Source organism: Leuciscus leuciscus, assembly GCF_965113295.1.
Source record: "Leuciscus leuciscus genome assembly, chromosome: 14".
In the NCBI taxonomy this organism is placed as follows: domain Eukaryota; kingdom Metazoa; phylum Chordata; class Actinopteri; order Cypriniformes; family Leuciscidae; genus Leuciscus; species Leuciscus leuciscus.
In genome coordinates, this window is record NC_138738.1 from 14,991,964 (window position 1) to 15,012,186 (window position 20,223).

Consider the following 20,223-nt stretch of genomic DNA (forward strand, 5'->3'; position numbering starts at 1 on the left):
CCACTGCCTCCTCCTGCAACACAGGGACAGAAACAGACGGACAGGCAGACAATAGACAAGACTTATGACACTGATTACTCCACAAAGACACAGACTTGAGCTGCCAGTCCACTTTAGGGTTGTGACGGGTGAGCCAAGGGTGACCAAGGACAATGGGTGCAAGGGGAGTGTCCAGGATATAGAAAGAGATGATCTCGGTGTGGTTGCCTGATGTGATGAGGGTGATGTCTTCTGTGGCAAAAGTGATGGTGGGAAGTTCTTGTCCATTAAGTGCGTGTACAGCAATCTGATGTGTGAGGGGTTTGAGGGGAATCTTGAATTGACGTGCGAATGAGTGATCCATGAAATTGCCTTCTGCCCCGGAGTCCAAGAGTGCTTGACAGTCGTGAGTGAATGTTGACCATCTCAGTCTTACCGGAAGGAGGGTAGATGTTGATGAGGTCTTCTCGGCGGAGATCCCACCCGATAGTAGCCTCATACTTACTATCGGGCTTGGCCTTTTTACCGGACAGTTGTAAGCATAGTGTCCGGCTCCTCCACAGTATAGGCAAAGGCCCTGGGACCTCCGCCTTTCCCTCTCCTCCCGGGAAAGCCGAGCTCGACCCACCTGCATGGGCTTGTGATCGTCGACGGGGCTGACCGCGTCCCCGCCTCCAAATCGTGGACCCTCGGCACCCGCCAGAGGACGTCTACTCGTGGCTTGACCTCCAACTCGGGATAGTCGAGCATCAACTCTGAGGGCTAAAGCGATGAGTTCATTAAGAGATTGAGGCAGGTCCAAAGCATAGATCTCTCTTTGGACGCGGTCAGCCAGCCCATGCAGGAACATGTCCCACTGCGCCTCCTCGTTCCATTTTCTCTCCGCTGCTAGGGTCCGGAACTCGATCGAAAAGTCTGACACTGATCTCTCTCCTTGACGTAAATCAGCCAGCATTCTAGCAGCTTCTCTTCCGCCGGCCGCCCGGTCGAAAACTCTTTTCATCTCAGCGGAGAGCTCCTGGAACGAGGCGCAGCACGGATCTTCATTCTCCCACACCGCCGTTCCCCATAACGCTGCTTTCCCAGTCAGGAGGGTGAGTACGAAGGCGACCTTGGATCGCTCGGTCTGGAAAGTCTTGGGTTGGAGAGAAAAATGCATTGAACACCGGGTTAGAAAAGCTCTGCAAAATTTTGGATCACCTGAATAAGGCTCTGGGGCTGGTAGGCGTGGCTCCGACTGGGATGGGCTCTCCGATGGTGTGGGGGGAACGACCGGTGTGGGCGGCGCAGTGGGAGCTCGTAGCTGTTGGATCTGCCGGGTGAGCTCGGACACCTGCGCCACTAACGCCTGAACAGCGCGACCAGTATCGTTTAAATTCTTCTCTTGAATGTCCAGACGAGCCATACTGTTACTCAAACAGTCCTCCATGGTCGGCGCTGATGTACTTGCTGTATCCATTCTTGGTAAGATCGTTCTGTTACGTCAGAAACGAGGACACAATATGCAAGTAAAAAAGCTCTTTATTAATAGTCAATAATGTTGATGATGATGATGATGATGATGAATAATCCGGGTGATGCAGGCGGTGGCGCAGGGACTTTGATGGTCAGACACGGAGTGATGGATGCAGTGCAGCGTGCTCTGATGAGTGATGACGTGATCCAGACATGAAACGTAATCCAACAAGACGCGAAACCGGAACACAGGAACTCAAGACGGGACACGAGGCATGGGAACAGGATCAGACAACACAGAGACTCCATGCAACGATCTGACAAAGGAGATGAGAAAGTGGTGAGCATTTATACATAGTTCCTACATGACGTCACAACATACGGGCATTTGCCGACCCGGCGCCATTTCTGTGGGCATGCTGTGGGCAGAACATTAGAAGAAGAAGCTAAAAAGAGTTAATTTCGTGATAAAAAGTGAAAATGGTCATCTCCTGCTGGGTCAATGGATGTTCAAATCGTGCCGGAGGTTCAGTTAAATTTGGATTTTACAGTATACACGTCATTAGACTTCATGAATGTGAGAAGACTAACGTTAAGCGTCAGAACAACGATGGAGGTTATGGCTGGCGAGGATAAACAGGAAAGAAACTCCCTCAAAACACGCAAGAATTTGTTGTGTTTTATTGCGAGTGTACACAAATATAAGTTAACACTTTGCAGTTTGAATGGTGTCCTGTATACAAAATGACGAGGTATTAAAAACATACAAAAACAACATTGTTTCCACTGTTCGATCGCGCCCGCGACTCTCTCTCTCACTCTGCCACACGCACACACACACATTCCAGCCTTGCAATCTCAGATTATGTCCCTAAAGAACCCGCGTATAAAGTAGTTCCGCATTAACCGTTACATTAATTAATTTGCACGCGAGTTTTATTTATTTTCATGCCGTGTATATTCATATTCATGCACATATTTCCAGGCTCGGAATTGCTCACGTGTTAATCCTAGCCAATACCAGATAATGGTACACATGGATAATACTGTATCTGAGGCAAAGCTGCAAAATCAGTGCTCAGTTTAGCGCATACGGATCCACAGCATTTATGACTGAAATGTTCGCATTGTACCTCTCTCTGTCTTGTGTTAATAGAGTCTCTTTATAATCTCTGTCACTTTGTCTCTTCATGATTTTCGTAACATTATAAATAGAAAGAAATATTCGAAATTTGCTTGTAAAACTCTATACTATGTTAAAACTTATTAAACGCAGCAGCTTATGCCCTCAAAGATGGCGTCTCCGGGGAGGTCACGTGACATTAATTGGCCTGTGGGAACTATGTATAGGAGATGAGAGGCAGCTGGTGATGATGAGTGATTGCAGCTGGATACTGATCAACCGTAACGATCCGGACACACCCACTCACACACATGTAAACAACAAGGCACGAGACTAGAGAGAGACATTGGATCTATGAACCGTGACAGTAACGGTACTTTGGGTGCACTTTCCTTCTTAACTAATTTGTATAAAAAGATATCTATGTGCATTTAAAACTCTTGACACTGTGCCATGGTGGGTAATTGTACCTTTCAATAACAACAACAACAATAAATGCACTTTTAGTTTAGTAATGGTACTATTATATTAACAACAAGTAATATATCGAAAAATATAAAAATGATACATGCTATAAAATAAAATAAAACAATGGTGCTTCTGTTTCAAATGCATTTTCAATTTTTCTATTTGGCCTATGTTGTCTTAACAATTTTGCATTTTGTTATCAATTGTCATTTGTTAAAATTTTACAGGACATTTTTGTTTACTTTTTCTGTCATTTTACTTTTCAGTTGAATGGGTCTTTAGATGGCATTTTTATGCTTAATAACATAATTTAGGACCAATGTAAATGTTTTGCAGGGATATAATTAAAGAATAACCCTCATGATGCACTGACTTTAGATCAATAGACACATCGAATATTGTGAAAGTGAAATTCTGTGAAAATACGTTACAGTACCCTGACAATCTCTCTCTCTCTCTCTCTCTCTCTCTCTCTCTCTCTCTCTCTCTCTCTCATCCTCAACGCCTATTCCTTTCTTTCTCATCTCTCTCTCTCTCTCTCTCTCTCATCCTCAACGCCTCTTCCTTCCTTTCCCACCCAAAGTATGACTGTGGAGTAGCCAGAAGAGTTAAGTTTTCAGCATATGTGAACAGCACATATTTCCACGCGTAGAGTAAATCAGTGCACGTACATTCACAGTGATCGTAGAAATGCGCAATAACGCGTGGATACCCCTGTCGAGCTGGAAGATTACACTTAAATGACAGATCCTGTATTTTGATCATTTTTGACGGATTATCTGAGAGAACACAATACACCAGTCATGCTGCATTTAATCTGCCTCTTGTGCCTCGTCGACATGTCTGGTGAGTAGCCTATAGCTGCAAGTTTTCTCTCTACAACAAAAAGCCCTGTTTCTTATTAGGCCACTTTTGTACAACCATATAATTTAATATCAGATATTTTTCTTATTAATTTAACGATATGATGACGAAATGGTCACTAAATCCAAGTTACCAGATGGTCTAATATCTTTAGTAATTTGGTCATCATTGGAAATGACAATAATATAATGGTGGAAAATGGTCGAATACAACATTACATTACATTTTATTGAAGTTCCTTGGTATAGGCTAGTCCTGTTTTGCATAACGATAAAGGTGTATGTAGTTTATCTAGCTGAAGGAATATAAGCGTTAGCAGAATAGTTATTTCTAAAAAAATCTATTCATGTGACTTGCTGATATCAAAATAATTATTGATTGATTGATTGATTGATTGATTGATTGATTGATTGATTGATTGATTGATTGATTGATTGGTATGAGAAGCCCATGGCTCGTTGTCATAAATGCAAACTCACAGAAGCTATCTAGCTGTAAGGTTTTGAGTTAAGTTATAAATTCAATTATGGTTTCAAATATCGAGATCAAAAAACCTTTATGGCCTATATTAGAATAATTTTGTTCAATTCTACTCTGACAATACTACGGAGCCCCTAAAGGGACCTTTGGGACCAAAAAATAAGTTCGGTATAAGTCTGTATATTTTTATTTTTGCAAAGGTCCCTTTAGGGGTTCCGTACAACATCCTATAAAACACAAAGATATTTTGGCCAATTCTAAGCTCACAATACACAATACAACACACACACACAATAAAACTACACTGACAAATGGGACTGTTCAACTATTAATGAATTAGATTTAACTGAAAGTTTGAACTATTTTAGGAAGGTAGCTATTAGGAAGAAGCTATTTTTATTTATTTAGAAATGTCAGGGAAAGTTGTCACTTTTTTATTGTTGTCACATTTTAAATATAATAAATGTATATATGACAATATTATTATTATTTATATTTTTGTATGGTACCTGTGTATGCTTCATTTTGTGGTTCATATTTGGTTTACTGTTTTAATTACATAAAAGCATATAGTTGTTTAATGTTAAGATGTAGACATTGTAGAAACAGCCTAAATATCAGGTCAACTCTTAGCCAATAACAGTGGAAATGTTAATTATATATATATTTATTTATTTGCCTAGAATTTAAGGCATGTGCTTATATAGAAATTGCCTTTCAAAAATAAACCTGCCCTGATAAATATTCACTGAGTGTGATAACTAGCCCCGGGTTTCTGTACATGTTTTTATTTTTCCGTCTATTCGTGGTGGAATGGTTGCTTCGGATCTTCTTTGTTTCCTGATATTGTTCTTGTGTTGAGAAGGGCACAGAGTGGCAGAAAGCCAGGGGGAAATGCAGGAATGTGGATGTTCCACTATAGTGGCTCCATTGTTGCTGATATTTTGTGATCCTAATGTAAAGAAACTGTACTAAGTATAATTTTCATACAAGTGATGAGAATATTAACTTTCTAATGATGTTCATTTTATCTCACTAGCAATTGTTTTCCAATTTTATTAATCTGTATGAAATGTGTCCTCTACCAGATGCAGTTATGGATCTCACCATGACCTCTAACGGGGCCACATCTGCTCATCATTTCCGCCTCTCCTGCATCTCTGGAGAGCGTGACACCGACGGCATTCAACTGAGCATCAAAAAGGACAACAGCATTGTCCTACGTGCAGATACTCCTAAATTTATTGTGGAGAGGCCACAGACTAAAGAAGTGGTGGCTACTGGATTTACAGGCTTTGACCATAGTGGGATTTTTAACTGTCAATCAAAAAGGGGCTCTGACCAACCTGCCAATGTTACACTTATCAACAACTACAGCAAAAGTATGGTGACCAGAGTAAAACATATTTAACTTAAAGGGATAGTTCACCCAAAAACCAAAAATTCGGTCAAAAGAATACACAAAAGAATACACATAACAAATACATTATTTACAATGAGAGTCAATGGGGTCCAAAACAACACTGGACCCCACTGACTGACTGTATGACATTTTTTTTAAAATACTTGTTTGTGTTCTGCAGAAGATAGTAAGTCATACAGGTTTGGAACTACACAATGGTGAGTAAATGTAATGTTGTAATGTAAATAAAGGTAAAGTAAATGTTTCTCAGGAGTTCACACATTCATATAATAAGATTATCAGAGTAAAGGTTATGCGTATTTGGCGTGCTGTCTGAGGGGAGGGCTCTGAGCTCGGAATTTTTAGAGTTGGTTGATTATCTGAATGTTGGTTGATTATCCTCCAGAACTTTGTTAATAAAACATCATAATGTGGGTTAATGACATTTTTGAATGAACTATCCCTTTAAAACCTAAACAGTTTGGCAAAAAAAGATTTTAAAAATATGATTACTATTATTATTATTATGTCTTATTAGGTCACTTTAGACCTGCAAGTGTCACTCTGACGGCCAATAAAGGAGACAAAGTGCCTCTAATCATGGATGTCATTCATGCAGAAAGACGAGACATTACTTGGAGATTCAATGGTCAGTATAGCTTTTATCTTATTCTTTACGATTTCACAAGACACATTTCCAAAAAATGTATGCATATTGGTACAGCAATTGATGAGAATATGTTTTAAATGTTATACACACAAACACACACACACTATACAGTATATATATATATATATATACTGTATATATATACTGTATAGTGTGTGTGTGTGTGTGTGTGTGTGTGTGTGTGTGTGTGTGTGTGTGTGTGTGTGTGTGTGTGTGTGTGTGTGTGTGTGTGTGTGTGTGTGTGTGTGTTTGTGTGTATAACATTTAAAACATATTCTCATCAATTGCTGTACCAATATGCATACATTTTTTGGAAATGTGTCTTGTGAAATCGTAAAGAATAATATATATATATATATATATATATATATATATATATATATATATATATATATATATATATATATATATATGTATATATATGTATATATTTATCACTCACATATATTTGTGATAGAAAGTCACAATTATATATATATATATTGCATATCAGAAATGGATGAGCAATTTACATGCAAGTATATTCTGATTTATTTTAGGTAACTACTATTACATGACTCCTGTTGCTGATGTTCAGAACCGCACAGCAGTTCTGGAACTGGAGAAAGTTGATGAAAACAATGCAGGGATTTACAGTGTCAGCTATGTTGGGAACAGTCCTGTTTATAGTGCCTGGATGCGCCTCATCGTTCGTGGTATCCTAATCAGTATCATATTACCGATTTAGATGTATTCAAGACTTTGGATTTTATATCTTCTTGATTTTCTTACCTATGTATTTTTCAGAATGCCCAAAGAACAAATGGGGCTCCGACTGTGACAAGGACTGTCCCGAATGCTTGAATGGAGGCGTGTGCCATGACAAAGATGGAGATTGTGTTTGCCCTCCAGGGTTTATGGGAATGCGCTGTGAGACAGGTAAATGAAAACCATTTCTATGAAACTGATCATTCATGTCTGCAGAGACTGTCTATTTAAGAACTTAAACATGTAAATCCATTTTTGTGATTTTGGGCTTGCAGCCTGTCGTGAAGGAATGTTTGGTCGGAACTGCCAGGAATCCTGTACGCCAGTGAATGGATGCCAGGGCTTGAGTTTCTGTCTCACTGATCCTTACGGCTGTTCTTGTGCCAGCGGCTGGCATGGAGACCGCTGTCGTAAACGTGAGTTTAACATGAGATCCCTTTATATAATAACTGTTCCCTCCATGTATCATCTATGCTTTGCAGAAAGGATTCAGTTGTGCATTAAAGTTTAAACAGGTGCTGCTGGAGTCTGCCAGTAAAAATTCAGCTTCCATCAAACTGACCAAGATAAATATTTCTTACTGGTCTGTGCATTTGTTCTAGTCTTTGTTGTGTAGTTTCCACCTCAGAGTAAAAAAGGGAGTGAGATCACCTTGTAAGTATCATCTTACAAGTCACACTGTAAGATATGAAGTCACACTGTAAAATATAAAATAGCAATTACAGGAAATAAAAAGTCACAATAGAGCATTATATCAGATTTAATCTGATATAAAACCAGATTGTGTGATATATAATATAAGAAAAGAAAGTTGCAATTGTGGAAATAAATACGCAATTAAGATAAATAAATCTGCAACTGTGAAAATAAAGGTGCAATTAAGAAAAGTTACAATAACATAATATAAAGTGAGATATAAAGTCAGAATTATGACAAATAATGTTTCAGTTCTGAGTCTCAATTGCAGAAAAAACAGGCTTCCATACTGTTAGTACACAAAACATTTCCAAACGCTTACACTTAAACTTCTTGAGGTCAGAGCTCAGGCATTAAAACGTGTCTTATTGAATTCTTATCAAATGCATGTTTAATTGATGTAAACAATACTTTACTTTACAGACTTGTCAATGCTCTTATTTTCATAGAGTGTCTTGAAGGAACGTATGGCGCTGACTGTCTTTTAATTTGCAACTGCCAGAACAAAGGCAAATGCAATCGATTCAGTGGCTGCCAATGTCTCACAGGCTGGAGAGGGCAATACTGTGAGAAATCAGGTAAGTCTTCAAGACTACTTTTCCATCTGCTCCAAAATCTATAGAGTTTGTTCCTCTTGGCGCCGTTTGTCTAACCTTATCCCTCTTTCAGATAGTGTTCCAGAGATTTTGGATATGGCCAGTTACCTGGAGGGAAACTTGAACTCCAGCCATAAGATCACATGCTCTGCAACAGGCCATCCACTGCCTAGCCATATGAGTATCGAGCTACGCAAGCTGGAAAGCACCGTTCTTAAGGTGAAAGAGTCATAAGTATAGGAAGTTTGGTAACTCTTTACTTAAAGGGATAGTTCACCCAAAAATTAACATCTTGTCATTACTCACCCTCAAGCTGCTGCAAACCTGTATGAGTTTCTTTCTTCAGTTGAACACAAAAGAAGATATTTTAAAGAATATTGGTAACCAGACAGTTGACGGCCGACATTGACTTACATAGTAGGAAAAAAAATACTATGGATGTCAATGGCTCCTTCAACTGTCTGGTTACCAACATTCTTTATAATATATTTCTTTGTGTTCAACAGAAGAAAGAAACTCATACAGGTTTGGAACAACATGAGGGTGAGTAAAATTTTCATTTTTGGGTGAACTATTACTTCGTAGCCTTTATGTATAATGCATTAAGAGGAATTCATAATGTGCATTATAATGTATTATATATTTTCAATAATTAATTGTAACCAAAGTAAAAAATAATAATATTATATATATATATATATATATATATATATATATATACATATAATGATACAAATAATATTTGTAGATTCCTTGTTACATCTGAAATTGGTTGTCTGTCATGTGTTTTAATGCACTATTCTAAAGGTGTAACATAAGTATTATAATATTAAAGGCATAATTAATGCATTACAATATTTTTATAATGTATTATATATAAAGGCTTTAAGTTTTGCCTGACGGATAATAAAAAGTTGCATATGATGTTTAAAGAAAGAATGTTTGTAAAGTGAAAAATTAGAAAGTATTGTCGTGTCTATCTTTCTAATCTTTTTGATTGTCTACTGTTTTTACTAATTCATCAGGCGTCCCACACTAACATGGACTCCATAAAAAGCACAGCTCACTTTGAGATCCCACGGCTGTCTGTAGAGCACAGTGGTTTGTGGGAATGTCGAGTTTCCACCAATGGTGGGCAGGATTCTTTCAAGTTTACTTTAACTGTGAAAGGTGAGATTCATTTTAGAAATCAGTTTGTTCTAGTGATTTTCTCTCTAGCAAAAGACCCTTAAATTTGCACTTTGTTGTGAACTAGAGCCACCCTACCCAACCACAGCTCCTAAACTGCTGTTGAGCAGTAGCAAACAACTGGTTGTAAAGCCAGTGGACACTTACATGGGTGACGGTCCCATTATTTCAACTAAACTGCTTTACAAACCAGTGGATACAGAAGACTCCTGGTCCTCAATCATAGGTGAGGAATTGTAAATTATTCCTTTTTTAGGAATTCCTACATTAGGTTCATTCTCATGTGGAATCATATCAATATACAAGTCATAGATATGCAGTATAATAAAAAAATGTTTTTACTTAGTGTATGGCAACGATCAAATCACATTACCGAACCTGAAGCCCTCAACCAGATACCATGTCCGTGTACAACTCACTCGTCCAGGAAACGGAGGAGAGGGTCCTTTAGGTCCAGCGGCAATTATGGAGACTGACTGTCCAGGTGAGAATCAATCAAACTAGAACTAAAAATGACTTGGTTGTAGGGAAATATGGGGGAAATGCCCCCCTTAACAACATATTTACAGATGAGTTTCAGTTTAGCATGTAAAGGCTGACGATGTACAGGACCACTATTAGAGTAAGATGGCCCCCTACCTGTGGCACACAATAAAAACCTCCAGTAAACCTGTCCCAACTATACATGTAAAAAACATCTGATATATATCAAATACATGATAAATATAAATGTAATGAATGGAATTATAATAATTATTAAATAAAATAATAAAACCATCAGCAACAAAATGCCACTTCTTAGGGGGACATCTTACCCCAGAGGTAATGATCTCATGTAATCATATTTATATACTATCATAGTATTTATTCATATTTTGAATCAGCTTTTATTTTTAGTTAAAATATTAGTCATTTTGTTATGTGCTTTGTCGTTTGTATTAGTTTTTTAAACATTTCTATATAGATTTAATTCATTTTTATTTCAATTTTACTGTAGTTTTTGTACAACAGTAAACATATTTCAGTTAGATGCCAAGGCAACATTTCTCCTCCAATATTTATAATTTATTTTATTCTATCCAGCATTTATTTTAATTTCCAAAAACAATTTTCAATGGCTTTAGTTAACGATAACAATACCGAGTCTAATTTTAACAAATATTGGGCTCATTTTTTTAAGCGAAAAGTTATTGTACAAATTCATCAAATTAATTTCTGCGTCCACAAGTCCCCCGTTAACAAACGGCCATCTAATATCTAACATAAAATAAAGTCCTTGATCGCTATTATTTTGTCTAAACATTAAATAAATGTGTTCAGATGAGATTAAATGGCATCTATGGTCAAGATAATAAATAAAGGTAGGAGCATCTTCCCCCGTCTTACCCTATAATGAGAAGAACAGTGGGATTCTTTGGGGAGAAGATGGAGTTTTGGATGATGTTGACATGGATGTGTCAAAATCTGGAGAAACGGACTGGAAACAGGTCTTTAGATAAACAATATATTGATTGATTATCAGTCTATTTTGACTGAAGCACTGACTTTGAGAGCAGTATAGTTTTTACGTAGCTCAGCTGCGGCACACAGCTTCTGATTGCGTATTCTGTGTCGCTAGAGCCCACGGCCAGGCCGGAGATTGATTCCAACTCATTGGAGGGCCGTAATGCCACCATCAGGTGGTCCCTGATTGGCAGGTACCACAAGGCCACTGGCTTTTTAGTGCAGCTCTACGGACCACACGGAGAGAAGCTGTGGGAGGAAACCACCTTGCTTAATGTGCTTTCCATCAAGCTCTACAATCTGGAGTACCACAGGGACTACCAAGTGGTCGTCCGGCTGGTAAACTGCGGCAGCCTTGGGCCCCCATCAAAGCCACACCATATTCACATCTATAAGCAGGGTAACAGAAATCTTGCATGACCCCAAGTAGGCGCAAATAGATGACTGACTATAGAATAGGACATTAATGTTAGACACTAGACAGGGTGTGGTAGAAAGGAACAAACTCATAAGTGTGTCATAGTGTGAAATTAAATTGAAAATGCAAAATTTGTGTATGATCTCTCTCCAGGCCCTTCTTCCCCACGGAACGTTCATGCAGATGCCCTGTCCATCAATGCAGTTAGGCTTCGCTGGCAGCCCCCCGAGGACCCCAATGGAGGCATTGTGAAATACAGCATTGAGTACCAGCCAGTGGGCCAGGGCATCTTGCACCGTTGGGTGGACACAGACGATGGCAACAAAACCACGAAGGATGTGACCTCCCTCAATGGGAGCACGTTGTACCAGTTTAGGGTGAGGGCTTTCTCCAAGGCGCCAGGGGAGTGGAGCAAGTTTGTACAAGCCAGGACACGTGAAGACGGTAAGAGACCAGAAAGAATTAATGGTAGAAAGCTTACTGTAAATCCTCTCCTAAAATGTTCTCTCTCATAAAAAGGCACCTACCTTATTTCATATCATTCAGGATTCTCCAACTTTATTCCCACCACTCAACATGTTGGGCGGCCAATGGCTGAGGATCATCAGCTTCTTTGGGCTGTGGTTGGGTCAGTGGGTGTAACCTGTGCGACCATTCTTTTGTCCCTCCTGGCTCTCTTCTGCATTCGGAAATCTGTCCTTAAACGAAGACGGACATTCACCTATCAGTCTGGATCGGTGAGTGGACACTTTATTTTATACTTTATTTTATTATATACTTGATTTATTTGTACTATTATGCTTGTTGTGTATGTACAATGGCAGCAAAATATTTTTAACCTATAGATGTTGAAATAAACAAACTTAATGCTTCATCACAGTGGGATAGACATGACAAGAATTATTTTTTAAATAGTACTTTTATTTAGCAAGAATGCATTAAATTTATCAAAAGAGACAGTTAAGACTTTTACAAAAAATTCCATTAATTAAGCAGTAAGAAAGCAATCATGAACAGACAGAGAGAAACGTGATTTCAATTGGCCACTGATATATTCAAATCATTTTAAACCTTAACGTATATATTCATAAATTTGATGTAAAATAGTTATTGTCTTGTACTGCTCGAAGGTTGAGGATCCAAATGCAGTATTTATTGAATCAAAGTCCAAAAACAGGCAAAGGTCATAAACACAGGTAGACAATTCAAAACACACAACAGGGTAGAAGGCACGGCAAACAGGATAAAAAAAAAATAAAAAAAAAATAAAACAGGCAGATGATCAAAACCATAGAGACAGAGCGCATTTAGGCCACGCCCACACCAGGGGGGGAAACAATCAAGCCGTCTCCATTGACTTTGCATTGCGAGAGGCTGCCTCCTTGTCATTTCTTGCTTCTAACAAAAGACAGAAAAATGCCTAAAAGCTGCTGTGTGACAAGGTGTACAGCAAACAAGCTAAAAAACCCAGAAATAAGTTTTTATTAGCTCTCGACCCCAAAAAACAAGTGTTTAGGACACAAAAGTGGATACAGGCAGTTGAGACAGAGCGTCACGTGTCTCATTACTCTGAGAACTAACGCACGTCCGCTGGAGGAGACCGTAATTGGCAACACAGTTTATCTTACAGAAATATAATATATAAAACTGACATTTGGATATTTGACTCACCAGTGACCAAATGTTTAACTTACTGCACACGTAGTGTATTTTTTAGTGCATACTGAGTGTCAGGATCCCACAAATTACCCATTCGTTCCAGCCTGTATCCACTTTTACGTCCTCAAACGCTAGTTTTTTTGGGGTCGAGAGCTAATAAAAACTTATTTCTGGGTTTCTTAGCTTGTTTGCTGTACACCTTGTCACATAGCAGCTTTTAGGCATTATTCTGTCTTTTGTTAGAAGCAAGAAATGACAAGGAGGCAGCCTCTCGCAATGCAAAGTCAATGGAGACAGTTGGATTGTTTTCCCCCTTGGTGGGTGTGGTCTTCAGATTATGACGCGATGCACTCTGTCTCTACACAAGACTTCACAATGAATGACTGCGTAGACCAGGCTTATATAGGCAGAGTTAATGAGCTAATGAGACACAGCTGAATGCAATTACACATGATGAGTCCAGGCAGTGAGTTTGTGAGGGAATGACAATAGTCTGTGATGGAGTGCCCCTTGGTGGCTCTCAAGGGCACTCCAGCTGGTGAGCATGACAGTTATATTTACTGACTTTAAGTGGATTTGACTATAATAATAAGCACAAAAGTGAAAAACTTTTTTTAAATGTCAACACATGCAATTTCAGGGAGAAGAGACTATCCTACAGTTCAACTCAGGGACTCTCACACTGACCCGACGACCAAAGCCTTCCCCAGAGCCCCTCACCTATCCCATTTTGGAGTGGGAGGACATTAAGTTTGAGGATGTCATTGGAGAAGGGAACTTTGGTCAGGTCATCAAGGCCATGGTCAAAAAAGACGGCGTAAAAACGAGTGCTGCGATTAAAATGCTCAAGGGTAAGACAACAAGCCGACACAGCATTGTTAGCCAAGGTCTGTTTTTACATGATTGTGATCCGTTTTGTGCACCCGCAGAGTTCGCCTCAGAGAATGACCATCGAGACTTTGCCGGTGAACTAGAAGTGCTGTGTAAATTGGGACAGCATCAAAACATAATCAATCTCATTGGTGCCTGTGAGAACAGAGGTGAGTACGCCACCTACTGGTATTACATAGAATTATGGCCATATAATAAAAATGTGCCTCACAGAGTTGAATTTAGAAATTCTAAGGAGAGTTTGACACAGTAATGTTAATAAGACTTCATATCACTTTTGTCGAAGTGCATGATTTGATTTGATTTGATTACTTTATTATCCCCATGGGGAAATATTTGTTGCCTGTGTTTCAACATGCGTACACACAAAGAACCAACAATATTTACCAACAAACCAACAAATTATTGGGCTCAGATGCCATATGTATATGAAGAGTTCAGATGCAAAAGCCTCTAAGTGCCATCTGAAATTTTCTTCTAGAATTATCATTTTTATCAAGCTTGTATATTTAAATTCAGTAATTTCACTTAAATGGCAATGAAAATTACCTAATAATTGTCATTTAAGTGAAATTACTGAACTTAAATATACGAGCTTGATAAAAATGATCATTCTAGAAGAAGATTTCAAGTGCCACTTAGAGGCTTTTGCATCTGAACTCTTCATATATTTTCCTCTGGTGCAGACATGTGACAGCTTCTATTATCCACAGGTTACCTTTACATTGCCATTGAATATGCAGCTTATGGGAATCTTTTGGACTTCCTAAGGAAGAGTCGTGTCCTAGAGACCGATCCTGCCTTTGCCAAGGAGCACGGAACTGCCTCCACACTCACCTCCCAGCAGCTCTTGCAGTTTGCTGCTGATGTAGCAACTGGCATGCATTACCTTAGTGACAAACAGGTATAAAAAAGAGTTGTATATTTAAGAACACATATGTGGATGGGCAAAATGAATTGACACACTGGCCAAGTGTCATATTTATTGCCCGCAATGTTGCAGTTTGTTTATTTTTCAATTTTTAATTTAAATAATTTTGTAAATTAATCATTTTTATTATTAGTAATTCGTTTTTTTATTCAATAAAAAAAAATAGTATATTAAAATGTATCTTTCAATTTAACGCGGCTAATATCGTTTTTATGCCTTTTTCTTGTCTTTTCTTTTCTTTTTTTATACAGTATGTCCTAATTCTGTGTCTGGTTATCTTGTTTGTGTGTAAACAGTTCATCCACAGAGATTTGGCTGCCAGAAATGTACTTGTGGGAGAAAGCCTAGTTGCAAAAATCGCAGATTTTGGCCTCTCACGTGGTGAGGAGGTGTATGTCAAAAAGACCATGGTGAGAACTATATCCATGAGATGATATTAGATGATAAAACTCAATGGTCCTTCCTTACTCAGCTTTTTGAGTGCATTGTTTATCCACCCTTTATGTTATCAGTCAGGTTCACTCTTAAATAGTGTTCCGGTGGACTTACATTTAAAATAATTCGACTGAAATGCAAAAATTACTCATGAAACTGGTTAAAAGTTGCTCCTTCTTTGTCTCAGGGAAGACTGCCTGTGCGATGGATGGCCATCGAGTCACTAAACTACAGTGTCTACACTACAAAGAGTGATGTGTAAGTGCAATGAATTATTGGTGTGGTTTTTGCAGATAAACATCGTTATGAACATCTCATGCCTTATTATCTGACTTTTAAATTTCAGTGTCTGACCCTTTAATTTCTACTTAAAGAAAATCAAATATTTAAAACACCAAGTGATATGCTAATATTTCAATCCAAATTAACACGCCTTCATCCTTCTCAATTTGTAATGGGCAACTGATAAATAAGCTGGAAGGAACTGATAACAAACCAGGAAGCTCAAATTTAGCATGCTCCACAAGACCACAGTGCCTCTATCAAAACAACCTATTTTTACCCACTTGAGAACATGTTGTACATGTTGCCCACTTAACATTTCGAAAACAACATGACCAACATGACATGCAAACATAGTTTTCTCCAGTAGATCGGTTTGTTATTGATTTCCCACAAAGCCTGTAGTTTGATTGCATAGACCAGTGGTTCCCAAACTGTGTTCCGTTCACTTAATTCTTCCCCACCTTAAAATTCCATTCCAAGGTAGGAAGGCATCAAGGGATGTCTGAATCCAATGTTAGCTTCACTTCCTGAAGGCAACATAAATGTATGGCTTGCCATGCATTTGATATCCCACAGTCCTATACTTTCCATTCTGAGACAGTTTAGCTAAAAAAAATAAAGATTGCGTCTGAAAGTTGCGGTTGATGGTCACTTTGTGTGTAAATGTATGTTTTTCACCGTTTTTCACTTCTCATGTTATTTCTAGCGAGAAATTACTATTGGAGTAAATAAAAATTTGTTTAGTTATCATCGAAGCTCGCTCTATTTTGCTGTAGATCATTAAACCATTGCGCTACCTCAGAAATCTGTCCAAAATCAGTTTTGTGAGGTATATTCGCCCGCTAACGCTGCCTACAAAGTCATTGCATGATAAGGCAGCGATGCCACAAGTCAGCTGAATACGTTTTCGGACGCAGCCATAAATACAGCCACTTGCTTCGATACTGAATGAATGACTCAATGACTCACTCATTAATATTGTGGCTTACCTCTACCTACTGGCGGTTTTAGTTTTGATATTTAAAAGTATCACTTCGTTTTTACCATTATTTCAAATTTCTCTGTTGAACTTTTTCATTTAAAACATTATCTCATAACACTATTTATGCCATTGTAATTGCATTCATGCCAGGTAAATATTGTCCCTAAATGGAAAAGGTGTGACTTCAGTCTAAGTGGAAGAGAGGGGGTAATCAGAAGGATGTTAAATTACTCACTGTAAAAAAGTTTGGGAACCAAGCGTTAGCTTTAACATACTGGAATTGACAGTAGAGGACTGAATGGGCTTTTTTTCTCTGTTGAAAATTCGGCTTTGTCATTGTCTTTATAAATATACGGTCACATGTGGTAGCAAACCAACACAAAGAATACCATAATTCATTCTAAATCATCTTTTTAATCCAACAACAGAAATACATGGAGCATTTCAGGCGAAACATAAACACTTGCCACGTGTAATGTTAACAAAACACAGACAAAGAACAGAGCAACAGATAAGAGAGCAGAGATAACAAGGGAACTAATTAGACGACAGGTGAATGTAATAATTAACTAATGAGAAACCAAGTAAACTAACAAGGGTGATGAAAATGCAACACTGAAAGGATATACAGGAAACCAAATCACATTAATAAAAACAATAAAACTAAACATAACACTGACATATACATTTAGATAAATTGTTTTAAAATGCATATTGAAAATGGAAAACTTTAAACTTTAAATTGTAATAATATTTTACAATAGTATTGTTTTTAATGCAATTTGATCAAATAAATGCAGCTTTGATGAGCATAAGAGACATATTTCAAAAACATGAATTCACAATCGTACAAACCCCAAGCTTTTGAACGGTAGTGTAGACCAGGTTCAGAATTTGTCCTTGTGTTTTTCCGAGCTATTTTTAAATCATTGGTATGTAAATGTGCTAAATAGATGTTAGTCTCTCACCATGAGCACCATTTCTTTTAAGACGTCATGTCACCAGCTATCATTTTAATAATATTGTAGCTTCTTCTTTAATCTTTATTATCCTTTAATTTAAATATCTGTCTTGGGCTTCCAGGTGGTCTTTTGGAGTTCTTCTGTGGGAAATTGTAAGTTTAGGTAAGTTCGCTCAGTTAGTTTTAATGAATTGTCTACTGCCTCAATGCATTATAAAGATGTTTCAGCATGATGAAGGCTATGAATCTGTTCTCCTCAAGGTGGGACTCCATACTGTGGGATGACCTGTGCTGAGCTCTATGAGAAGCTTCCTCAGGGCTACAGAATGGAGCAGCCCAGGAACTGTGATGATGAAGTGTAAGCACAGACGTTCATGTATTCTAGTAGCCACTTTCCATATTGATCAACTGTAGTTGTATTAATAATTGTAATTATAATCCCCTGTATAATAATAATCCATACAGGTATGAACTTATGAGGCAGTGCTGGCGAGATAGACCCTATGAGCGACCACCATTTTCACAAATATCTGTCCAGCTCAATCGGATGCAAGAGGCTAGGAAGGTAAGGAAAAACGGGCTGATTTTTGAATTTGTAATTTGTAAACACTGTCATGTTATCTTGCGTTCGTATGCCTGGTGTTTGGGAAAACAATAATGTGAGACACTTCTGGGAGGTCATCATTATGCCAAATCATTCTGATCATTTCAAAAAGATCAAAGAAACATTTGAGATACTGCGCAATGAAAATTATCCGCTGGTTAGTCCAGTTATCCAATCACATCCACTGTTGAGGCAAAGTCATGTGAGTTTTTTGTTGCACATTGAGGGATCTATTGGATAAAAATTTTTTTTTTTTTAAACGATATCCCAAAATGCATACAAATATGTGGATGGAAGCATAGCTAGTCTCACATGAACCTTCAGAAATCATTCTAATATGCTGATTTGGTGCTCAAGAAACACTTTATTATTATCAATGTTGAAAACGACTTGATATTTATTTGTGGAAACCGTGACATGTTTTTCAGGATATTTTGATGAATAGAAAGTGCAAAATAACAGCATTTATCTGAAATAGAAATCTGTTGTAACATTATAAATGGGTACTAATGCTATTGATCAATTAAAACAAAACAAAAATCTGACCACAAACTTTAAACAATGGTGTATATTTCATGTCAATAGCACACATCTAATTCAGGTCCTAATTCAGGTCCAGTTGTATCTGCATGTAGCCATCAACCAACCTCTAACTCTTGTCTTTCATCCAGGCCTATGTCAACATGGCTCTCTTTGAGAACTTCACTTATGCTGGAATAGATGCTACAGCCGAAGAGGCCTGACTACCAGCCCCCCCAGACCCAAGAAGGGTTCACAGCCCAAGGGAGGCTCATCACAGTAGGGCTTTGCGTTACTGTCACTCCCCTGTGGCCAGGTTCCATCAGTCAAAGAGACACTCCACCAAGACCACATGGCTATAGAGAACAGACTGTGAAAGGACACTCTTAGGAGCTGTGACTCTAGGATTCATATCTCAGGACATGTTGGCCTTGGATTACTCAAGAGGAAGTGGAACCTACAATATAAGCTACGGATGTGTAGCACGCTGGGTCTGTGGGGATCTGGACCATGCATTGAACTCTTTTTCCATCATTTTATTGGGAGGTTGTTGGAATGGACATACATCAAATGGACAAAAGCACCAGTATTATTCAGTGTAGCACTTGAAAAGTCGATGTAACTCATTTGTTCACCCTGAGTGAGTTCTGTACATAATGTTTGTTGTTTATCAGACCGTAGAAAGCCACTAAAGATTTTTAAGCTCTTTTTATTATGTTTTTTACGTATGACGTATGTATAACATTCTATATCCACCCTATAACCATTTAAAGAATGTTAGAGAATGTTTACTTTGATAAATAAAGCATCATTGTGGTGACAGGACTCATCACAGAGGCATTTGGAGACAACAAACACTCCACTGATAGGAACAGAAACTCATTTTTCTTTCACTCTCTTCAAGTAGTGGGGTTGAGGTCAGGCCCCTTTCCCTGCTGCAGCTTGCTGATCTGTCAAGGGTATTTCCTCCTATTCTGCCACAGGCCCAAGATCTGTCAGTCAGGGTACGGCAACTCAGTTTCCTTCAACTCACACACAATATGAGAAAAAAAAACGTCCCTCCTTAAACTTAAACTTCACGGTCAAGTATTGCATTTAATAGTAATCTATCTACTTAATTAACTAATCGTTTTAGTGGTCGACCGAATTTTAATATGGCACACATGCCTATACATCTTTCAGAGTTTTGTTTACTTCTGAATCCCACCAAAACTACCCTTGGTATATAAATGAAAAATACAATATTTCATCCAAAGGCATCAGTACGTTCACAACCAAATTTCATGTTTATTATAACCACACTCTAGACTGTTAAAATATAAAGTGTGACTTCTTCAATTAGTCTGTTAGTCTGTATCCTTCTACAC

General features: G+C 38.3%; 1 protein-coding gene across 2 annotated transcripts; it reads left to right on the forward strand.

Annotated features, from left to right (window-relative positions):
• Positions 1-3,630: 3,630 nt before the first annotated feature.
• tie1 (tyrosine kinase with immunoglobulin-like and EGF-like domains 1) lies at positions 3,631-19,681 on the forward strand. 2 transcript variants are annotated; one of them, XM_082137374.1, is made up of 23 exons: positions 3,631-3,871; positions 5,458-5,751; positions 6,310-6,420; positions 6,981-7,136; positions 7,228-7,359; positions 7,464-7,604; positions 8,334-8,462; positions 8,554-8,699; positions 9,506-9,650; positions 9,736-9,894; positions 10,015-10,152; positions 11,287-11,571; positions 11,743-12,033; positions 12,136-12,326; positions 13,889-14,099; positions 14,178-14,288; positions 14,853-15,043; positions 15,367-15,480; positions 15,693-15,763; positions 17,856-17,896; positions 17,995-18,091; positions 18,199-18,298; positions 19,009-19,681. In XM_082137374.1, exons 1-23 carry the CDS (start codon positions 3,829-3,831, stop codon positions 19,078-19,080), a joined length of 3,369 nt encoding a protein of 1,122 aa, XP_081993500.1. In that variant the 5' UTR covers positions 3,631-3,828; the 3' UTR covers positions 19,081-19,681. The 2 variants fall into 2 exon arrangements, with proteins under 2 accessions (XP_081993500.1, XP_081993501.1); XM_082137375.1 differs by lacking the exon at positions 11,287-11,571.
• Positions 19,682-20,223: the final 542 nt, after the last annotated feature.

Coding starts and splice junctions, on each gene's coding strand:
- tie1 (XM_082137374.1), top strand. CDS start 3,829: ATGCTGCATTTAATCTGCCTCTTGTGCCTCGTCGACATGTCTG. Junction 7,360..7,463: donor GGGAATGCGCTGTGAGACAG/GTAAATGAAAAC, acceptor TTGGGCTTGCAG/CCTGTCGTGAAGGAATGTTT. Junction 18,299..19,008: donor GGATGCAAGAGGCTAGGAAG/GTAAGGAAAAAC, acceptor TCTTTCATCCAG/GCCTATGTCAACATGGCTCT.